At 40.6% G+C, this 22,828-nt stretch overlaps 1 protein-coding gene across 1 annotated transcript in view; it reads right to left on the bottom strand.

Moving 5' to 3' along the window:
• Nucleotides 1–568: 568 nt before the first annotated feature.
• The window catches only part of BEAN1 (brain expressed associated with NEDD4 1), a 52,593-nt gene continuing 30,333 nt past the window's right edge, over nt 569–22,828 (bottom strand). The window contains exons 4-6 of the mRNA XM_082770328.1: nt 17,975–18,184; nt 15,257–15,398; nt 569–4,030 (exon numbers count right to left, since the gene is read on the bottom strand). Of these exons, the coding sequence (XP_082626454.1) occupies nt 3,682–4,030; nt 15,257–15,398; nt 17,975–18,184 (701 nt within the window). The 3' untranslated portion in view covers nt 569–3,681. The remainder of the gene's footprint in view (nt 4,031–15,256; nt 15,399–17,974; nt 18,185–22,828) is intronic.

Consider the following 22,828-nt stretch of genomic DNA (forward strand, 5'->3'; position numbering starts at 1 on the left):
ATGGAGGGGAATTTTTTGTCAGACTGTACCATGACCAGTTAGATAGGTTTGATGTGGTTACTCATCTTGCTGTGCTTAAAAATGATCGGTTTAAAACTTTCTGGAAAGATTGGCTTGTTATTTCCTAGCTTCTCCTCTTCTTTTCCCGGTGGTATGTTGACATTTTACAGCCTCCTGACCTTAGTAATTTTCTGAGGTACGTATGGATGTTTGTGATGGTTTGTGATGCTTCTTGAAAAGCCCGGGAACACCTCACTCAAAGGCAACAACTTCCTCTGCCGTGGTATTGCTTCCTGCTTGTGCTTGTGCACATGCTGCCTCGTCTCCTGGAGCTGGGGAGCCCCGAGTGCCCCACAGACCTGTGCCGGCGGCTGCTCCTTCCTGTGCCTTCTGACAAACGTGAAATCCCTGTGCAAGTGGCTGAGGCACAGTGGTGCTGAGCTGCCTTACCAATGGGCTGTGGCTAGCCCCAGTGTGATAGTGATGCAATAAAAAACACAGAAGCTGTGTCAAATACGTGTATATTCTTTACTAAAGGTTGTCTGTAAAGATTCATATACTAAAAATCGAAGCAAAACAGATGAGTATAGAAATACAGCATTGTTATCAAGTATCAAGAAACAGTTCATCCAAACAGTTTGCTTTCTCACATTAATCATGTAATAGATGAAAGGCCTGCATTCAGCTTGTTTTTAGGATTGCCATTAAAATGATGACAGAGTTTAGGTTAAAATCTAATAAGAGGATATGAATTTCTTTAGGGTATAACTCACCTTCCATTAAATTTAGGAGACGCTGTTTATGGTGTTGTCTCTGTGGAGACATACAGTTTGGACTTGTAAGCTTTTTCTCTTGACTTCGTTGGATATAACATAGTTAAAAGGATTATCAAGACTAGAAAATTCTAAGTTACTCTTGCAAGAGGCCTTGCTAAGGTATCACATTGTATCTTTAATTCACAAATGTATTTATTTATTTATTTATTTAAAAAAGATGTTAGTTGATAGTCAGTGATGTAACCCGTACATTTAGTGCTAACTAAGGAAAGCGTGACAGAACAGAAGTATGTTTTGCTTGGCTTCCTCATCCCTGTGACAAAGAAACTGGGATTATCTGGCTGGATGAGCCCTGCTGTGACCTGGGTGTAGTGGTGTGCTGACTACATGACTGTATGAAGCAGTGTACCACAAGAGGGAGCAGATGGCTATTTATTTGTCAATAATGCTGCTACCTGCAATCCAGATTGCCATACTGATAATGTCTTAACTGTGTTCAAATCGAGAAAGACTTGGATTAGTTTACTAAATTTTAGTGAAGCATTTCTGTCATGAGATAAAATGCAAGTCTCCCATTTTCATCAGAACCCTGCTTAAAATCAGCTTGTTTTTAAATATATGTTTTTTTTCTTTCCACATTTAGATAGCAGAAGGGCCTGAAATCCCTGTCAGGTGTAAAGCCAAACAGCCAGAAGCATTTCCCAGAATACATAGAAAATGCAAGCATTTGTAACAGAGTAAAGGCTTTAGAGGCTTGATTGTCGGACATGAAAAGCCCTCAGCTAGTCTTTGCAAGTACCGCCAGGTTTGCTGTACAGGTGGAAGAGACAGTTTGTCAAAGAAAAAAAAAGTCACATTTGCTTTCTAACCTATATTAATTCCCTCTTTAGTCCCTGCCAGCAGCGTGAAGTGGGCACGGTCTTGTCCCAGTGCCTTACCCTGTTCTTGGCAGGTTTCCAAGAGCTGCAGGAAGACACAACTATGGAAGCATAAATAAACCTCAGCACCTTCCTTCACTTTTTATTTTCCTGCCAATGGAACTGACTGGTACCCTTCTATGTTGATTTTCTTTTTTTGATTTTTCTTGGCCATAACGGTGTAGAGTTTCGTCTCTCTGATTGCAGGGTGTTTTGCATGCCACAAAACTCTTTCCAGTAGTACTTTATACAGAAGAATGGTTCTGTCTGGTAAAAATGTGAATGCTGAATAATTTAGTTTAGATTGTGGCAGTACTTGCCAGTATGTTTTGCAATGCAAAATGGTGAATTTTTATTGTTTTGGGTATAGTCTATTGAAAATCTTGGAGAACTGCAAAAGATTCTGTTGTTTTAGCAAAATACATATTTACTCTTATCTGCTTAGCAAAAAATACATACTTACCTTACCCCATTGTGTGCGTATGACTCAGCAATGATATAATTCATCGAGCAGTAAGAATCATGTAATTACTTCCCATCTAAGTATTAATTATATTTGTGTCGATCTTTGGAGTGTTGAGTAATGATTACTGTTGAAAATTATTTTGTATTTATAGAAAATCTAAGTGCAGTTTTCGTAATTGGAATGATGCTTCTTTTGAAACACAGTTGTATGTGTACCATACTCCTTTTTACTTATCCTTCATTGGGGGTAACAAACTGAAGTCCATTTTATCAGTGTAAAAGTTAAACATTTTTTTCAGTGAAAATACCCGTAAGAGATTGAATGCAGATGAGCCTGATAACTCTGCTAACTAGTACTGGTTGAAGATCCAGCTTAGTCCTTAAATGCAGACAGGACGCCTGTGTACCGTGCAAGATTAAACTCATGCCTGCAGTTCCTTCTGTTGTTCCTGCCAGCATGCATTTGCAACTTCTACGCATTCATCAAATGAACATGTGAGAAGTCCAGCTCTATGAGCGGAGATCAGGTTTATGAGTATCAAAATTTCAGTGAAGAGGATCGTGTCTAATAGAAAGAGTTTCTGTACAAAGTGAGAATCTCTGTTATTGTGCCTGCTGAGTGCAGCATCTATTACGTACATCCCACTTGCTCAATTTCTAGAGGTCAAGGTCCTTTTTTTAGTGCTACAGGCTCCTAACTGAAGAATGAGATCAGTTAGTGCCTGAAAATGTAGTCGTGCGTGATGGGAATCAACACAAAGCATCTTCTGGGCTTCTAGATGCTGCCTTTCCTTAGCTACATCAAGTCCCTGTGAAGGGTGTCCAGCTCCCAGGCCTGCACACAGCTGGAGCACCACTTGACGGGTAAAGCCAATTGGTGTGTGAGGATCCGTTGCCCCCTCTTCATCTCTTGCCCATTTACAGCAGGCTTTGGTACTGGCCAGGCTTTCTGAAGGAAAAATGGGAGTATGAAAATACTCTGCTTCTTTTTGTTTGGCTCCTATGCGGTACTGCTAATCATGTTTTGCAGGCAGTGTTCTGTCTCTGTCTACTGAAATACAGATTTAGACAAAGAATTTTTAAGAAAACGCTTTGTTGTCAAGACATTGAATGAAATGTACTAATGGCACCTACAAAGACAACAAAATGCTCTTCTTTCTCCTTTTGCTCTAAAGCATGCAAAGTTTCGTAAAATCAACAAGTTAGCTTGACTGGGTAACATGTATCTACACTGAGAGGCTAACTGCAGTGTCATTGGAAATGCTTCAAAAGGTCGGATGTGCTGCTTGTCACTGCTGCTTTTTTGTGGTGCGTGATGCCATGGAACACTCTGAAGCACAAAGAGGGAACTTTAGGTAAACTTTCAAAATTCACTGTAAAAAATAAAAAAGCAATCCCATTACATCCCTTTTTAAAGATATAAAATAGGTAAAACTTTCAGAGGTTTTATTCTTCCATTTAAATGTGTTTTTTTTTCTCAGCCTGAGTTCTTCAGAAAGATGGAAGGAAAAAGCCGCTTTTATTCACATGATTTGGTTCAGAACAGTCTGATAGTCAGTGGGAGAATTTTTCAGTACTTCCACTGGAACCAGTGGGATGGGGATGTTCTGTTCGCACACCACTGTTTCGTACAGAGGAGCAGCCTCCAGAGTGAGAGACGACAAAGAGATGGATGAAATGGGCTGCTGCAAGTCCTGCAGCCTGACTGCATAATTTGCAGCCTGTCCTGTAGTCCCAGATGCTTCTTCCTCTTCCAGGCTAATGTTTATAGATATTTCATTTCCTTGACAGGGGTCCGTAAGAGAATAGGGAGGGGGATCATCTGTGGGAATATACATTTGTGTTGCTCCTGGCCCCACGCATTCATCGTAGCTGCAAGACAAACAAATTTTTCATTAGATTCCTGTGAAAAATGCCACAGTACATCATTTTCAGCATAACAGGGGCAGGTGAAGTGAGAAAAAAAGGATCATCTGGTGTTTTGTTCCTCAGCCCACAGCCCTGCTTGCCCTTGCAATGTGAGACACTGAGAGCACCAGACTTAAAAGCACATCTCCCAGTACCTGCAGGTAATGGCAGAGGTCTTGGTGACGGCTCAGCCCCCCGTCCTTCTGCAGGAACCGCAGCTGCGGTAGCGACACGCTGGGGGATGAGCCTTGCTGCTGCTTATATGGGAGCCAGGGGAGCACACAGCTGGCACCAGTCACTGCTGGTGCAGGGGGGTGCAGTCCCCATCTCTGCTCTTTGTGTCTGGCAAGGTCAGAAATGGGGGAGGCAAAAGAAGAGGTGCTGCCATTTTTATTAAAGATAGATATGGAGAGCTTTAGGTGGAATATCCCATCAAATCCTGTCTTCCTGACTCGCAGGTCTCTGGGACATCCTTCCTTGCTGTGCTCAGCCAGCCGTTATGTGCGGTGGGCTGTCTGGATGGCAGATCTGTGCTTGCAGGGACAGCAGGATTGCTTGCTGAGGTGCAGAGCTGTGATGAATAATCTTGACAGACTCATGCTGGCCATTCTGAGACTCAGCAGACTCCTCATCATGTTCCTCTCAGATAGCAGGAAAGCAAGAAAGATTGATCTGCGGGATTTCCACGAGGAGCCAGCTCATGTCTGCCCAGGCTCTGTGCTTCTGTCGGTGGCACCAAGCGAGAGCCAGGGACCGACTGCCTCCTCGCTGCACCACAGCGCTCAGCCCTGGCTGCCCTGGGGCGAATGCAGACAGGCAGATGAGGATTGGAGCTTGGGCTGTGCAACCTAGGGAGGCCTGAGAGGGGAAAATAATAAGCCAGGACGGAGCAGTGTGTCTTAGTGCTTGTGTTTTCCCATGTCCACTGGTGCAGGAGGGGGCTGGGAATGGTTGCAGCCAAGGTGAGCACCATACTGCGCTGGTGCTGCTCAGCCCTCTGTGCAAATCGCGCTGTGGCCCCGCAGGAGCCAGGCAGTGATCTGGCAGGCTTGGTGCTCAGCCAGAACTGGCGATGCTGGTTTGTTATCTGGGTGCTCCGCTACCTGGCTACCTTAGCATCACCTGCTTGTGTGTGAAACAGAGCTGCCGCTGCCTCTGCTGTCCAACCAGCCCAGGTCTGGTGGTCCGAAGGGGCATCCTGTGCTCTGAGCTCACTGGCTATGCAGGCAAAAGTGAGGAAGAGGCATAACATCCTGTTCCTAAATGTTGGACCTGCTTTAGTTATGGCTGCCTTGTTTAAAATTTTTCTGATCGCTTTTAATTGGATTCTGAAGAGGACATGCGCGTGTTCTGAGAGAACACACACGTATAAAACCAAACAAAAAATGACCACTGGAAAAACACACAACCTTCTCTCGGTCAGCTGACCTGAAAAATGGTTCTGCTGGAGCCAGACAAATTAAGAATCCATTTCCTCAACCACAGTAGCTGCAGAGCTATTAAGATCTAGGATATTTCCTGAAAGATGGGATATTTAGCATACGTCTTCCCAGTAGACTGCAGGCAGTCTTTCTGCCCCCCGTAATTGCATTACTGCCAGGCTAAACCCAAGCTAATAAACCCTACTTGCAGATTGTAAGTGACTTGTAACAGGGCAGCTCACATCAGTTGCAGAGAGCTCAAATCTAAAAATCAACCATGGAGGCCCTGCTTTAGGGCCTCCAGTCCTAAAAGCCACTCAGTCCTGTGGCACTCGTTCGTACCTCTCCCTCAGACTGCTCCTGTTGGTTTTGATGGTATTGTTCCTGTTCCCAGAGTGGGTGATGAAAGTGGTTTTGGGGGCAGGGAGAGAAATCTTTGGGTAAGAAAGGGAAATCTTAGCACTAGGTTACTAAATAGTCTAAATATCCAGAAGTGTTTTTAAGCTACCTTGTCCACAATCTTATTTTTACGTTCGTGGGGACAATGGTTTTAAATCTGGACTTAAAATTCTCATTTCCCTACCAGAAAGAATGGTATTGCAAACCGTAACTCTGCTCTGAAGACCCTAAGGTGGCTGGATACTTCAAATCTCAGCAGGTAGAAGGTTAAATTGGTTTTATGTAGCACCTGGAAAAGATTTAAGTCAAGAGTCTACTAAGCACACTGACACTTTCAAGCATACCTGTTATTCTATTACTTCAGTCAGAGACTGAGGAGCTGATGCCCCAAACTCAATTCTTCACAAACTCAGAGTAAAGGAAGAGCCTCTCTTTGCAGAATTACTTCTTCTGAACTGCATCTTTACGTAATTTACATTTTACTGACCTAAAGACCAGTGAATTTATTTGAAATCTTTCCACCAGTTTTGAGTGACTTAATCAGGCTAATGAAGAGCACTACTGGGTCCTGTTACCATAGCAAAAGAGGGAAAAGAATTTTGGTTTTGGAAAGCCCACAGGAATGCAAGTTCCAAGGTGGAAAATCTGGCATCCCTTTTCTGAGACACCAGAGGGAAGAAGTTTGTCTGTCTCCAGATTCTGGCCCAGCCCCAGCACAAGGGAAATCTGCCACTGGCCTGAAGGAGCAATGGGCACAGTATAAACCTTCTACTTACTGCTCTTACCTGGTCATCTGCATGGTGCTGCTCGAACTAAAATGCTTGGTGCAATAAAAAGCAAAATGGCCTTTGTGAAGAAGGCTTTTAAGCATCAAGCCGTGGCTAGGAAATTACAGAGTTCAAGACTTGGCATTTTGTTGTTTTATTCTAAATATCAATATATTATTGTTAGGGTATTTTTTCTTATTATACGTGACGGATAAAAAATAAATCTTTTTTTCTCCATACTCCAGTGCAAGTAATGCTCTCCATCATCATTTTTAGCAATTGAATTCACATCCTAAAAGTTTTATAGGACAGTAAGGAACATGAATTTTCAAATAAGTAACTTTTAACACCTTCGTGGTTATATATACAAATTATGCTTTCCTTCAGAGTCTACAATATGTAAGCTTGTGCATCTGGTCTTTACCCAGTCTTTTTTTATTAGAGGATTCTAAGAATGTATTATAATAAGTAATATACAATTCCATAGGTACTCACTGTCCATGTATGTTAATGGTTGGAAAAATCATTCCTCAGAAGATTTAAAGGATCACTTATAAAAATTCTATTAACAATCATTTCTTGCAGTTGATTGCCAAGTACAGATGTGAGTGGTACTAGACTAAATCCTCACGGCTGTCTTAAAAATAAAGAGCCATGTTTGAGAGGAAGAGGTGACTAGAGCTCTAGCAAAAATATGATGATAGTTACGATTTATCTGAGATTCAGTTCTGCAAAGTTATTGTACATATAAGAAGTAACTAATGCTTGATGTTCAGTACAGCACTGACAAGGAAGATCCTTTTAAGCAACAACAATGTTTTTGGAAAGCATTATGTTACTGTAACGTAGTAATGGACCACAGGAGCTTGTTGCACTGCATCTTGTGAATATCATCCATCTCTTTTTGAATCTTAAAAAACCTTGATTACAGTACTTGTGGTGAATTCACTTCATTATTTTTTAGTCGTGAGGAGGAAGGGGTTACTGACATGGAAATGTTTTGTTGTCTGTATTTCTTTGCCTTGTTTCCTGTCAAAATAACTTAATTGTCATCGCAGACTATGCTATTGAATTTTTAAGGGATAACTATTCTAGGAAAGGGAAGGAAGACTGGTATCTGTTAGCGCCATCATGCTGCATGTAAATACGACCTGCAAAGAAAAGAACGTTACTTAAAAAATCCAGCAGATCTTCAGGCTGACCTTGTTGGCTCAGAATGTTTGGAGGCAGTGAAATAACTTCATGAATTTGTCAGGTCTCATTGCAGTAAGAATTAGGATGGCTTTGTTGCTAAGGAAACACAAAAGAGCTTATTTAACTAGCTGTCATTCATAAATTATGACCTACTCTCTGGAGAAAGAAGGAGTTTCTACTTACGGAATTTTTTGAGTTGCAGACTAGCTAGTGAATAAAAGACAAATCTGGGGAATGAAAAATTCTTCTGTGTGGAATGGATGTCTTTTTGTTTACTTCATTCATCTGGTATATGTTGTGAGTCCATGAAAATTGCTCCTGCATTGTTTCCATTTTATTGATGACCTACTGTCTTTTAATAATGGTAAACACTAATCTTTTCCTGGAAAATGCATGTGCTGACAGGTTTAAACTGTGATAAAACACCACAAAGGATGTTTATGTGATGATGTTGCCTGAGAAAGAAAAGCTGAAATTAGAACAAATGTTCTGTAACTATTTAAAGGAGAATCAAAGGGATGTGTTGGATGTGTTCGATAACAATGTAAGTAGTTCAACAGATGATGCTATCTCTGATCTGCCAACAGCTGCGTTTGGAGGACAGTAGCTTGGAAATGTCAGTGTGTTTTCTTAGATGATACTTGTATGCTTTGGTTATCTGTAACTACCAAGAGAAAACATAACCATTTTAGCAGAACTGCTCTTACAGTGACAGATGTCATGAGACAGCACATTTTCTTAGGTTTATTTTTGATATCAGCAGTTTCCATTAGAGATAATAGGTGCATTTGCTAACTGTATTTTAACTTCTGCATGCTTTGTTAGTGATTTATTGAACGTTAGCTTAATATTTTCATGCAGTAGCGATCCATTCATGTTACTCTATCTCAGTCATTCACTTTCAATTCTTCAACAGTAACTTAGGATGAAGAGCCAAAATGTATTTCTGTGTTACAAAAAGTACCCCAAACTGTTGGAGCTTAGTAATTAGTAGAATGATAGTGCAAGAATAAGCCAGTGTAGTTAAGTAGCACCTCCTGTTTCTGTCCTCCTAGTTACTGTGTTCATATGAAATAAAAACCCATCTGTCTCTGGGCCTGGGTAACATGAGAATTTTTACTATGGCTGATCCCAGATTTTGGTGGTGAGGGGTAACAGGCACGTAACACTCACAGATGACAGACTGCCGTGTCAGGCAGGGCCCTGATGGAATGATCCAATAAAATCACTGGAGTTTTTTCTGGGAAGGTTTTGTCAAAAAAAAATAAATGTTTTACATTATGTATGAAATGTGGTTATTTTAAAAAGGGGACTTTTATACAATTAAGCTATGGGCACTGTAGTAATGATCAGTGAAGACAAATTTGTTTTAAAATAATCTCTTGTAGCCTCCTGTACCGTGGAGTTAAGCCACAAATACATTTCTAAACAACAGTACTCATTTTTGTGCGTCAGCAGAAGTGCTTAGAACCTGCTGATATTTGGGAATGTTTGCCACATGATGTGTTTTAGGATCATATTCCTAAAAAGGGCTTTGTTTTAATTATTCTAGGAAAGACTTCTGAGCAGGTAAAGGAAACAGTACCTGCGATATGGAACAGAAAGTGTAACTAGTGGGAAACTAGAGAAAAATACTCTTTTTTTCAGTACTAGTGTAAGAGCTTTAAGTACTGTGATTGATCTGCATGGCACAGTAAGTTTCTGGTTAGAAATACTTGGTGCTTATCTTTCATCAGGGTTTTCTGCCTTCAGTGCTGCAGGGTGTTTGGAGGCAGCAATGGTTTGCACTTCCAGAGTGAAACTGGGACAGGTGTAGAGAAGGGCTGGTCAGATGATACAGTGGCCCACCAGGTATGTTTGATGACAGAAAGCTAAAAACACTTTGTGCCACAGCCTCATGACGTGCAGGCTGAGGTGCGAGATGATTTTTGACTACAAATACAACAAGCAAGTTAACAGAAAGAAAGGCACGGGCATTTTAGAGGAAGGGAAATGACACAAAAGGAAACTCATAACATGTCTGTAAACAAATTTAAGCTGGAAATACGTTTGCCGTAATAGTTAAAATTAGGACTGTCTGTAGGTATTCTGGAATGAGTATAATGGGGAAAAAGATCCCCGCAGCCTGTGTTAGGGGATAACTGACTGACTGTAAAAAGTGGTTACTTGCAGCAGCAGGGACGGGGCTGTGAACTGCAGAAGATCCTTTCGAGCCTACATTCCTCTGACGGTAGTGGCTACCTGGAGGATGATTTGTAGCAGGGAAGTGAGGTGAAAGCAGTTGGAGGAAGAAAACTGCCAACACAGCAGGTATAAATTGATGGAGCTGCTCTTGTCTGGTGCCATGCTCATAAGCTGAGCACCTAGCCAGGGCAGGGCTGCTTTTACAGAGCTCCCAAAGGCATCTGCAGGACTTGTGCAGGCACAATGGTTGGGATGAGGCTTGCACACTGACCTCTCAGGGTCACCTGGTGGGCCCTGAAATGTGTCATAAAAATCTCTCCACAGCAAATTGTGACCAACTAATCAAAAAGCAATTACCTTGTTTCTGTATCTAATAGTAGCTAGGAAGAGCACTAACTAGAATGTGAAAGGAAGGGGTTTTGCGGGTCTCATTCAGAATTTGGAGATGAAAGAATCGAGTTTTATCTTATGTCATGATTGCCAGTGGATTTCATCGTGTTGTACTTCCAGTGATATTTTTTAGTTTACTGACTGTGAGGGGTGTGAAAAGTAGCCTTGGCAAGGGAATACAGCCCAACATAACGAGTTTTTTGTGCTCGTTTCCTGCAAACCTAATTATTTCAAGAAAATCTCTGGAAGTTGGTTCAAGCTTTCTTGTCTCAGGTACGGCTGACTTGCTTCCTCAGAAATTAGAGATGGAAAAGGATATCTTAGGAAAGAAAGTAGCAGAAGTAGTTTGTTGTTGTTTATTTTTTATTTTTATTTTTTAGCTTCATATTCTGAGGAAAACTAAGGTCTGTCTTGAAGATGTGAACATTTTTTTTTTGCTAGTTTAAAGTAATTTTAAATGGATTTGCCAGTTAAACAATGATGAATGGACAGACGTGTTAAGACTGCTGGAATTTATTAAGCCTGCATAACGCACTTCTCTTTAGAATTGATCCTATCTATAGATCGGGCAAGATGATCAGATGTGGTGTAGTAAGCTTATTTTTAAATGGAACAAAACCCAACCGAAAAACAAAGGGGAGAAAAAAAATGTTCTAGTGTGCATACTAGGATAATGAGTGACTAACAAGTTTTATCACAGCATGCGCTGCAGGACACATTTCAGTGTGAAATATGGAGAGGACTTGTGTAGCTTCCATTAAAGCTATTCCTGAAGCTAAATCCCTCCATCTTGCTCAAGAGTCGTTCCTCGGTGCTATTACTGTATTAGACAGTCATGAGTCACAGATGAAAAAGGTGAGAGCCTTGGTTGCCTAAAGCTTTGTACATACCATTACTAGCTGATCTCTAGGGAGTGAAAAAGCACTTAGTCAAGTAGGGTGAAGTGCTTCTCCTCTGGCCAAAAGGTGAGAGGTTGATAAAATTGCTTTCCTGAAGGGAACCTCAAATCTCCTTGTTGTTAGAATTTCAGAATGACTCATCAAGAAAATGCAGATATTCTTAATTTGCTTGATCCTTGATTGGTATTGTATTTCAAGACACTTAAAACATGGAAGCTAAAATTATTTTTAAACAACTTTCTTAATACATGTATATGACTATAATTAGGAAAGCTCATTAGAAGTATGTTGCACTGACTGGGCACAGTGAGCATGAGCACAAGCTCTATAAAGCTGTTATCCCCAGCAGCTTCTCAAAGAAGTGTTTAGAATGTATAAGATAACGATTTGGTAAGGTGGTAAAATTTCTACTGAAATCAACTCAGAAAGTATGGTTTTAGTAAAATTGGTACATTGAAGAATGCTTACCTCTGCAGCACCTGCTATGCAGCGATGTAATGCTGCTGCCTCTTGCAGACCATGGTTAAAACCCCTAGCTTTCACTCACTGAAATCTTTCACTCCAAATGCATGTTGAGAGGTACTTGCCAAGGGAGTTGCCTCCCTTGCTGCTCTTCATCTCTTGCTCTTGTTTATGCTACAGTTGGGTTACTAGCTTAGGGGTATGCTAGCTTAGTTTTAAATTACATCTTGCACTGCATGAATTAGAAGTAGGAATTCCATTAACTTAGTCAGCGCTACATTTCATTAAACCTACTCTTCAAAACGCTGTAATCCGTAATAGGACCGATCCTGGGGACTTAATATTTTAAATCCACAAGGTCAAGCATGTCTTGTTTATTGTTTATGCTTCAAGGCCACATCTGACAGCCAGTTCCTGCTGTTAGGACCCATCAGTCCAAATATTCTCCACAGCGCTCCTAATGCCCTACTAATTAGAAAACACACACAGGAGTTTTATGCCATGGAGGGCTGTGTGAAGACAGCTGTACAGAAATCTACCAGGCTCTTGCATAATACAATGTATTGATGTAGTGCTTTTCTGAGGAGAAAGTTACAATGGGATGTAAAATGTATTAATAGTAAGTTTAAATGTCTTTTTACATAGCTTTGCTTTCAGCCATCTGCTAAGCTCTACTTTTCCTGAAGTTTTCTCCGAATTGTGTTGCTAAGATGTAAAATCTAATAAGATTTTGATGATTTGCCAAAAGTACTTTTTTTTTTTTCTAAAACATTTAGCTATGGTAGCAATAAGAAAGTGGAAAGAATCGTTAACAATAAAAGTCATCTTTACTTGTGACCTGTGATGCACAGTTGTCAAGTGATGGGATGAGCAGTGTTTGCTCTCTGTATCCAGAGCCAGGTCTTGGTCCCACAGCTCAGCGGTGAACCTTGAGGAGGCAGTGGTTTGGGGGCACCTTGCTGTCTCTCTGATCCTAGTATTGATGGCCCAGAATAGTTTTGTAGAACAAGGTGAGACACAAGACAGTTGGCTTCTGCCAGGCTTATGGCAGAAGTACGTGGAGATTTCACAGGGAAGCAGAGATCATCCAGTGCTATCCTGTACCACTCATGTATGTGCTTCCAAACAGAAAACTCCACAGACATAGAAAATCCAGCTTTGGGCCTCTTCCAGGGTGGAAATGGAGCAACCTTTGGTGCAATCTTTTGAGACCCGTGTACTAAAGAAGCATGTTCTCAGAGCTTGTTCACAGAAATCCGGGCTTGTTCTCAGAAATCTGGCCAAATGCCCACTCAAGTTGTTGCTTGGGTGTCAGCTGGTTTACTTTTATTAGTAAAGACTTGTGGGTGTGGGTCCAAAAACTAGTGTAAATTTGTAAGTGGATTTCTGTGAAGTTCTACAAATTTAGATGCCAGCCTCAGAATAATTTTTCACATGTGAGCTTTCTGCTAAAATATTTACACCATCTCTAAAAGCCTATTTAGTATCTGGTATGGCTTTGCAATACATAAAAGGGTGCTTGTAGAACATGTACAGAACAGAGAAGACACAAGGTCTACGTATCTTACATTCATACTGCTGAGGTGCTCCTGAAGAGCTCTTCTTAAGGCCTGCTTCATATGCTAGTCACCTAGTGCTTGTGTCCTTGCTACCTGCTTTCCCTGTTCTGGCGATCCCAGAAGCGCTCAGGAAAGTTTTCATAGCCACTTTTTGTGACCTTGTTAAGCAAGAACAGAAAAAAGTTTCTCTCCATATTGGCTATGTGTGCATGCAGTCAGAGAAGGGCTTGGTTTTATGCGCATAGGTTTAACTCAAAACAGAGTCTGCTTAAAAGAAAGAAAGAAAAAAAAAAGCTGACCAGCCATTATTTGCTGTGTGTAAGATACAGCAGTACAGAAAGCCTGGAGTAATGTTCTGTTTAACGCTATTTCTCCTCCTTCTTTGGAGGGAATAACTGAATTCCTTCATGTATTAACTCAAGGTGCACAGGGTACACAGGGTATAGAGATGGCCTGAAGAGCGACTTCTGTCACTCAAGAGGGCAGTTCCTGTATCCTCTAAATGCATGAAATCAGTCATAAATATGGAAGGGGATGCTATATAATTTCTGGAATAACTCTGTTGGGAACGAGTCTCTTCTGGTTGTGTTGCTCGTCTAGGCAATTGCGGTTGCCTGATATTTAAAGGACACTCCTCTCCAAAAATGCTACCAATTCAGGCAACTATGGCTCCACAGTGAAGGTGTGGGTTAAAAAGCTAAAAAGGTAGCTTTCCTCCTTCACAAAATACTGCTTTAAAATGAAGAATCCCAAACTAGGAGGTTAAGTACCATTACTAGGCGTGTCAGAACAGTGTGTTTACTTCAGTTCTGCTTCCTGAGAAGAGGGACTTGCTGGAAATTATGAAGAGGTTTAGAGAGATTTTGTGCATTTTTATTGGTTTTTAGTCTTATCTGAGCTGTCTTAAGGCCAGTAGTAAATGTAACTTAAAAGTTTAAATCTCTTTTAAAATGTGTTTTATTAAGAGCTATTTTTATTTTTGTGTGGCATGTGGGGCTCATTAGATTGTCAAATCACGTCTGTTAGCTTTGCACTTGTAAATGACAGGTAAGAGATGATGGAGATGGTTTTACATACTAATTTGTGGATGCAATCTGTAATGTTTCAGCATATGTGAGTATCTGAATTCTAGGCATATTGGATTTACTTTTTTTACTTTTTGCAATTAAATTATGTTGATGATGATTTTTCTGGTTTCTGGATTACTAATTACATACCTAGACTTCTTCTGTGCATGTGTATAGCAGTGCACTCTAGGCAGAAACTCTGCTGAGCAGGCTGACTCCTGCTCTCACGTGGTTATACTTCTAACTGTGTGTGAAGAACAACAGAAAAAAAACGAAGTGCATTTCATGATGGTTGCTTATTTGAAAATAATTTTCTGCAAGCGTTATGGAATTGAGAGTGGGTAGTGGTATTTGGAGAAGAGGAAAAATTAAAGGGCTTCTGCATCCATGCAGGTGGTGAAATAAAGCTGGTGAGAGGAATATCGCTTGTGTGCAACAGGAGCAAATACTCCTTACATGGAAACTTGTCTATGTGGTTCAATTCTGTTCTGATTCTGAGGGAGTATAAATCTGAAGTCTCCTTTAACCTGGTGATAGTAAAATGTGGGTTGGGCACTACTCTGATGGACACCAACCGAGGCACTCCTTGTTCTTGGAGGCAATAACAGTGTAGTAAAAAACCACGGCTGGAGATCTCTACTTGGAAAAAAAAATATTTTTTCCTCAAGGAGTGCAACTTTGACTTTCAAAATAATTTCTTCAAAAAACATTAATAGTCTGTTTGTATCTAGCATCTGTATGATCTGTGTTTTTGTAGTGGATTTAGGTCTAGCAATTTTAGTTTCCTTCTCAACAGGCTTTTCAAGTGCAGGTCTATAAAACACACAGAATCTCAGAAGAGCGCTTACCGTGGAGGTGAGTCGGGATACATGATGTTGACCTGAGAAAGCGTATCCAGATAGGAACCAAAATCAAAAGCTGGGGGGAACTCCTCCATGCAGGTGGATCTCAGCTCCCCAAAAGAGCCGCCGTAAGAGAAGCCATCCGGAGCTGGAAAACAAGCAGATAATTCTTGCATTTTTCCCCTACATGATGGATTCTCTGAGACAGTGTCAGTGTTTATAACACATCCGTAGATCAGAAAATAAAACCTATCTGAGGCAGAATTGCTGTTACTCTGAGCAATCAGCTTTCACAGGACATTTCTGTTCCTTTTAGAGCAAGCGTCTGTTACCTGTGGGTGAATGGCAGCATGTTGGGCTGTGGCACAGGGACCGTGTATTTAGCACTATCCTAAGAGACGCTGGTGTCTAAAGTTCTTGTTGTACCTTGAAGGAGTGTAAGCTGCATGCAACTTCAAGCACTGGCAAGATTGCTGAAGTTGCCAGGAGCCGTGTGCATCGCAGCCTGGCCAGTGCTGTGATGCTGTTTAAAAGCAGGCTTAGGTGTTTGATTGTAAGTATACCTGTCTTAAGGAAGTGCTGTTCTTATTAAAAATGCTCACAGAAAAAGAGGAAAAAATGGCAAATAGTAGAAAAAACTATCCTGCTACCTGATCCAGGGATTTCTTAATACCTTCACACAAGAGTGTCATAGCTCTAGAAATGCCAAGAAGTTTGTGCTATTGTGTGTGTATCTGTGATGATGCTTAATGTGTGACAGCCAACATCAATTTCTGTTAGAATGTCCTGAATTGTGGAAATAAGGCAATTCCCAAATCCCCCACTCATTTGTATACAGCGAGCCTTCCTTTTCCCTCAGTGCTTTAAAATGGCACCTGGAGGCAGGGCCAACTTCTCAAGTGCCATCAGAGCAGCGCTTCTTGAGCAGAGGGCAAAGGGCAGGACTCGCTCCTGCTGTCCTTGGGCTGGCTTTTCCTCCTCCTGGCAATTTTCACCTCTGCCAATTTATGCTCAAGGAATTCTACTGGGGCTAATCGAGTCTATCACGCACTGTGCATTCCTTTTGCTTGACAAATGAAGGGAGCCAGCTTCACAGCGATTCCCGCTGATCCCATTCTGGCCAGGGGATGCGTGCTGAGACACTAGCATGGTGTGTGCTAATGGAAAATTGTCTTTTAGGCAGACTGGCAGAATTTAGTTTAAGATTATTCTTTTGAATATCTCTGAAAATGTCACCATGCTTTCCTTTTTTTCATTTCTGCGGTATTGTTATTTCTAAGAAGCAGTTTGAAAATGGTCCTTTACATTTTGGCCTGACTTCAGGGACTTTAAAGGTGGTGAAATTAACATAGCAAATGTAAATGTAGTGATTGGATCCCAGTGTTCAGCATGTTGTCATGCCAAAATATTGCTGTTCATGAGTAAAACTAACTCCAGTTTGTGTTTAACTATTTAATCCCAAGTTTAGCTGCTGAAAAATAGGACAAAAAGATGCTACAAAAATAGTAGAGTTGTGGGGATTCTTTTCTGTTTGTCTGTTTCCTCCCCCCAGTATGTTACTAGTGGAGTTGGCATTTCACTTCTTTTGGGGTTTAAACTTCAGTCTCAAAACACAGACATTACTCATATATCTGGATAAATATTTCTGAAAAAAGTAAAAGAAAAAAAAAAGAAACACAAATAATTCCTGGCTTTGGGTGGACATATTGATCCTAAAAATGTTTCTTTTAGAAATGAAAAAGCCTGCTCTGAGTCCAATAGAGTTCAGTGGGTACTTGATGTACCCCAGTGAAATCAAGATCTGATCCAATGCATTTTAAAACAGCATGGTATTGTTGTCTTCTCTATATAAAGAAGAAAATTAAAAGATATGCAAATAAGTGTGCTCATAACAAACTGCAGATAGAAGAGCAAAGCCACAGATAACAAAAACTGTTGATGCTCCACTCATGAATCCATTTACCTTTTTTTTTTTTTTTTTTTTTTTTATTAGCTGAATGCTTACAAAGTAACTTTTCGTAACTCTTTTCTCTTAAATACAGAAAAATCTGATTCTGTAATTTTCTTGACTCTGCTTTAACTTCAGTCAGCAAACCTCATATGGGTCCAAAATACAAAATTGCACTTTCATATTCCCAAATCCTTTTGAAGTATGGAGGATTTTTGTCGTGGAAAAAAAAAAAAGTCTTATTTAATAGTAAACCAGTCTCTTTAATGATGATGGCGATTGTCTGTGTAATGACATTTTGATGCTCTGTTCTCTTTATACCCAGATTGAACTTCTGTGGTTAAGAAAGGAGGTAATTGCCAAGTCACTGCTGTAGCTTGGTGCACATTGCACAAGTGAGGGAGTCCTGGCTTTCCAACAAAGCAAAATTACCTTATATTCTGTACCAAGGCTGTAAAGGGATATGAAAATAAACTATCAGGAGTCCAGTGATGGAGGAAAAAATCATGCAGTGTATCAAGGAAAAACGTGCTGTTTAAGAAATGCTGTTGGCATTGGCCTCGTTCATGTTAACCAGCAGCTGGGGGCCTTGTGCTGCGTCAGTTGAGGGCCAGCACAAAGATGGTACTGGACTGCAGAGCTGCCTGGCACCTGCTCCTCACAACTGTCTACTCACTTTTTTTTTTTTTTATCCCTTCCACAGTGGTTGAGTTTTGTGTTGCCTTTAGCACCAGTTATTAATACAGGTAAGCATTATTTTGCCATAGCTGTCTTACCATAAACAGCGTCTCTCCTCTGGTGTGGGTGCCTTAATCGTCCGTCCTTCCGCAGACTGCCAACAATGATTGTAACACAGGAGAGAAATAGCACGAGGCCGATCACTACTCCAGCCACCAGAAGGGGTGAAACAAGCAAACTGGTATCATTTCCGTTTTCACTGTAGCTGGGGAATTCACTGGTTGGGCTGCTCTGGTTCAAGTGAACTTCTGCACAGCAGAGAGAGGAAGAATGCGTCAGTTGTGAAAAGAGAAATGCGGGCAGTGTGGTTATACAGATGCCCAAAGTAAAGATTTCTTCACAGCGCTAGGAGACAGCTGGAGCCAGATCCATTGTACAAATTCAGGCTTTTATGGATAACCCATTTATTAGACCGATTTCTGGAGCTGTTAATTAACTGACAATGGGGGATTCACTGAGCAATCGTTCCCCTGTTATGGGGAATATCCTGCTGGAGTCAATGATGTACGCTGCGTAATGGTCCATTTGCTGATTTCTGGAAAGATTCTTTGCATCATGAATTGATTGATGCTGAAAGAACCTCAGTGCACAGGGAAGAATGATAAAATTTAAAAAATTCAATACCAAGTAGAACAAAGGAATCGGATGTTGTTACCAGGTATGACAAGACTGCAGGGTTTTGTAGAGAAAGTTTTGGGCAAGAGTGAAACAGGAGCATGCCTGTGTAGCACGGGGCCTGTTTTAGTTTGAGGGATGGGTTGGTGTTACAGGAAATTGGTTTGGAGCAGACAGGAGAAGAGAGTCATGGCTTGGAGAACAGCCCTTAAAAAGGGGGTCCTCTGACTTGTCAGATTTGGCCAACTCAGAGTCTTCTCTTCAGCCATTTCTGTGTGGAAAAAGGGTGAAGGTATTGAGGCAGAGAGAGACACGAATAAGTAGGTTGCTGTTTCTTTAACTTTTCTGTATTACATGTGTTTTTGCATAATCCAAGTAAAAAGTAGCTGTATTTTGCCTACATATCTCTTAAATTTACACTAGCATGTGTTCTTCAAAGAGATAACACTGAGCTTACACAGCTGGAAATCTGCGAAAGAACATTTTTAAGTTACCAGAAAATGTAGGAATCACTCATTTGCCTAAGGCAGCAGAGCTATGAGAAACAAAGTTTGCACTTGGGAAGAGGAGAAGTTGTTCTGGACCTTGCTTATGTAAAGGGTTAATGGAGTCCACTGGAGCTGTCCCACTAGGAGAATGCCTGTGATGACAGAACACTTCTGGCTCCCAACCAGAAGCACAGTTTCTTAGACCACGGCAAAGCATGCTGTGTAAGGATGCAAGCGTTCAGCCCGTGTGTTGGAAACCATCTGTCTCTGTTGATTGTTTCATTATCTTTACAAGACTATATTTACTTTATTTCCATCTAAGCTGCTCTTGTATTTACTAAATATAGATTTTAGTGAGTTTCAAAATAAAGATTAAAAAAATTAGTGATCTTTACAATGAATTTGAAGATAATTGTCCACCTGGAACACCTGACTAGGATGTTTTTCAGTTCTTTTGGTTATGGACTGTTTGTAATGCTCCTGACGTTAGGTGACTACTATCTGGAAGTGGCTAAGTGGTGGTCATGACACAGTGTTGAATATTTGGGTGATAAGCAGAATCAGTCCTCTAACTGTGACAATTAACTCTAAAAATGTGTAGCTTACCTGTTGTGTTCTTTGGGTAGACTGCATTGCTAATGGAAAAAAAGAGGTAAATGGTAGAATAAACGGATAAAGGATTTGGGATTTCAGTGGATAGATGGAATCCCCACATAAAAAAAAAAAAAGGCTTTTTAGTGTTTATTTGTGCAAAAAGCTTGGGCAGGTAGTAACGGTAACCAAATTTGGACCTAGGTCTTGGAAACAAGTAGCAATAAGCTCACATTTTCCCATCCTGTAACCCACTACAGCTCTAATTCACAGCATATGCAAAACAACAAAAAATGGAAACAACAAAAAGCCAACCCCTTCAACCCCCAAAAAACAAATCAACAAGCAAACAAAATTCCTCATGGTTGCTGCTCGGGTTGTAAGCAGCATTTGGAGTAAAACAGCATTTTATTGATGGGAGAAATAATTAATTATTAGAGATGCATATATATATATCTACCAAGACTAGTTTTCATATAGAGCATGGTTATATTTTTATATCTGGCTATATGCCTGTTGAACAGATATATAATTTGTTTCCTGCAGAAACTGAAGCTAACAATTTTTTGCTCTTTTGCATGTTCTATAAAGTAAATACATGCTTTTAAAAGTGCAAGTGCTTTTTACATGGATAGTTGTTAGCCGATAGTTTGTAGCAGTGTTTTCTGAGCTTTTTCCCTTTGGGACATACAACTTGGTGCCTTGCAGTCACAGTAAGTTAAAAAGAAGAAGATGGCTTCAGGCCAATATATCTCATCATTGGCTAACACTTGACATTGAGAGAACTGACTAGAAATATAAACCAAACTGAGGAATTAGCATGTAGTAGGTTGGTTTTTTCATCTTTTTTTTAGAAGCACTTGACTGTTGGCTAAAAATCTTTATGAGCAATTAAGATACACAGCCAAGAAATGTGCTGAGCTTCTACAAAGCATTGTATCAAGGAACTGACACCTCTGAAGATGAATCGAAAGCACTAGCAGATAATTTACTGGTAATTTTGGCTGACTTATAATGATAAAAGGGAAGAATCAACTTTGTTCCTATCATGATGAGAACGTGAGCCTGAGGTATGAGGTTCCAACATACGCTACTGGGGTTGTAGTGTTCAGCTGAAGTCAAGTAGCACTGAAATGGGCTGGTGACAAATTTCCCAGCAAGTTCAGTGGGAAGAAGAAAGGCTGCAAGTAAGTGCCTACGGATCTTATGAAACCTGGACAACTTCTCAACAGTCCTGTTAACAGGAGGCGGCTTCCTAAAGAAAATTATTTTATTTTACATTTCAGTACATTGTTTTGCTATAGAAGCCAGCTTGTGTGTGAACACATTGACTCTTCTGGGGATTCTTGTGTTACCACGCAGTGTGAGCACTAATACTGGGTCCTGTTTTGCTTTATAGGAATGTAATGGGTTAGTAGTGACTTCAAATAGAAAGTACTCTCTTGTACTCTCCTTTTGTACTCGAGGAGTAATTTTTTCTTACAAGACAGCCAATTTATCTAGCACATTCTCAGGACTTCCTTAGCTGTTCCAAGTCTTGTCTATTTTATCTCTTGTTTCTCACTCTCATGAATCTTTCTCTTTTTATGTTCTTAATCTAATAGAACCAAGTCTCTGGCAGAGACAGGTTACATTGCAATATTGCTCTTATTAGACGGAATGAATCACTCCCCTAGCCTAGCTCCTAAAACAATCTGTGGTTGATAAACTTCTCTTTTGGTATTATTTTCAATTTGACATTGTAAGCCTTCCAGATTTTGCTGTTGTGAGTAGCTGCCCTGGCTTACTACAATGGGAATTGATTAAGTGACTAATGACAACAGACCCTGCCTTCACAGAAAATCTTTAGTTTTTTATTTTTTGGGGATCAAAAGATGTTCATATTACTTTGGCAAAGAATGTCTTGTACATTTTTCTTCTCTTATCCAAATACCTCTTCTTTTGATAAACCGTGTATTTCTCTACGTAAAAATGCTATAGGTTTTTATTCAGAATAGAAGGACCTGTAGATTGATGTAGGGTCTGCAACTAGAACAGCAATAGCCGAGTGCTAACCTTTTCTTTGAGGTCAGCTTTATTTTTTCAACGAAATTTCAAACTGTAAACAATGCATGCATAAATGTAAATACTTTATATCTAGTTCTCTAAATATGATTTGTACTGTATGCACAAACCATTGCTTTTATCCGGTAGGAGCTGTGTAACCCGTCATGGTGCAAATGGTGTGCATGGTGGCAAGTGCAGCTGTGAATACAATGCTAGGAACCCGCGTGGCTGAGCAAGCATTTAATGTAGTATGAACATACCAGTGGAAAATTGCCCCCACTCTCCATTTGCATTTAGACAGTAAATGATCCATCTGCAAAATCCCTTAAACATGACATTACAATATTTTACCCAGTGATCCTGCCATCTCAGTCAGCCAGCTTTTAGAGTAATTCCACATAGCTGAGGGAGGTGCAGTACGACCGGGCTTCTGGGGTGTATGTCGTCTTGTTTTTCCTCCTCATTAACCTGGCTTTGGAGGGGCACTTTTTACTCCTTTCTAACTTAGTGGTCAGTAATGTAGTTTCGGTTGGGTCAGATCTTGTCAGAGTGAAAAGTCTTGGCATGCAGATGTGTCATGGGAGCTTGGTCATTCCAGATAAAGCCCTTTATAAGTAGTGGTTTTGCTTCCCAGACTGAATTTTGTACAAACAGCTCACAAGGAAGTGCTGATTCATTGTACTGGAAGGATTTTGTGTGCAGAATCATCCACCTCTACATCCCTGGCAGGCTCAATTATGCTTTGTCTGAAGACAGAATAGGTTTGGTAATTACTTGCTGAACTAGAACTGAAACGCTGACAGAACAATGTTGTATTACTTCTACACCCCAGGTTAGGAAAAGCTGTTTGGGGTTGATGATCTAGCTCCTCCTATTATCTTCAACAAATCAAATCTACAGAAGCATATGGGACTGGAAATAAGTGGGAGGAAGCTCAGTAGAAGATAGTGCATAGTATGCTTTGATTTTAAATGATCACAATACGGTACGTCGTACACCAAAGCAATTCAAAGCATGTTTCTGATTGCCTCGTTTAATTATTTTTTCTCTGGTTGGGACAGTTTTGGAATATGCAGCCTCCTTATCAAGGGGAGGAGATTGACAGATGGCAAGAAGGAGCTGAGAGATCCTGGTGAGGCCCACAGGTGAACT

Source organism: Aythya marila (assembly GCF_965140915.1).
Source record: "Aythya marila genome assembly, chromosome: 12".
NCBI lineage: Eukaryota > Metazoa > Chordata > Aves > Anseriformes > Anatidae > Aythya > Aythya marila.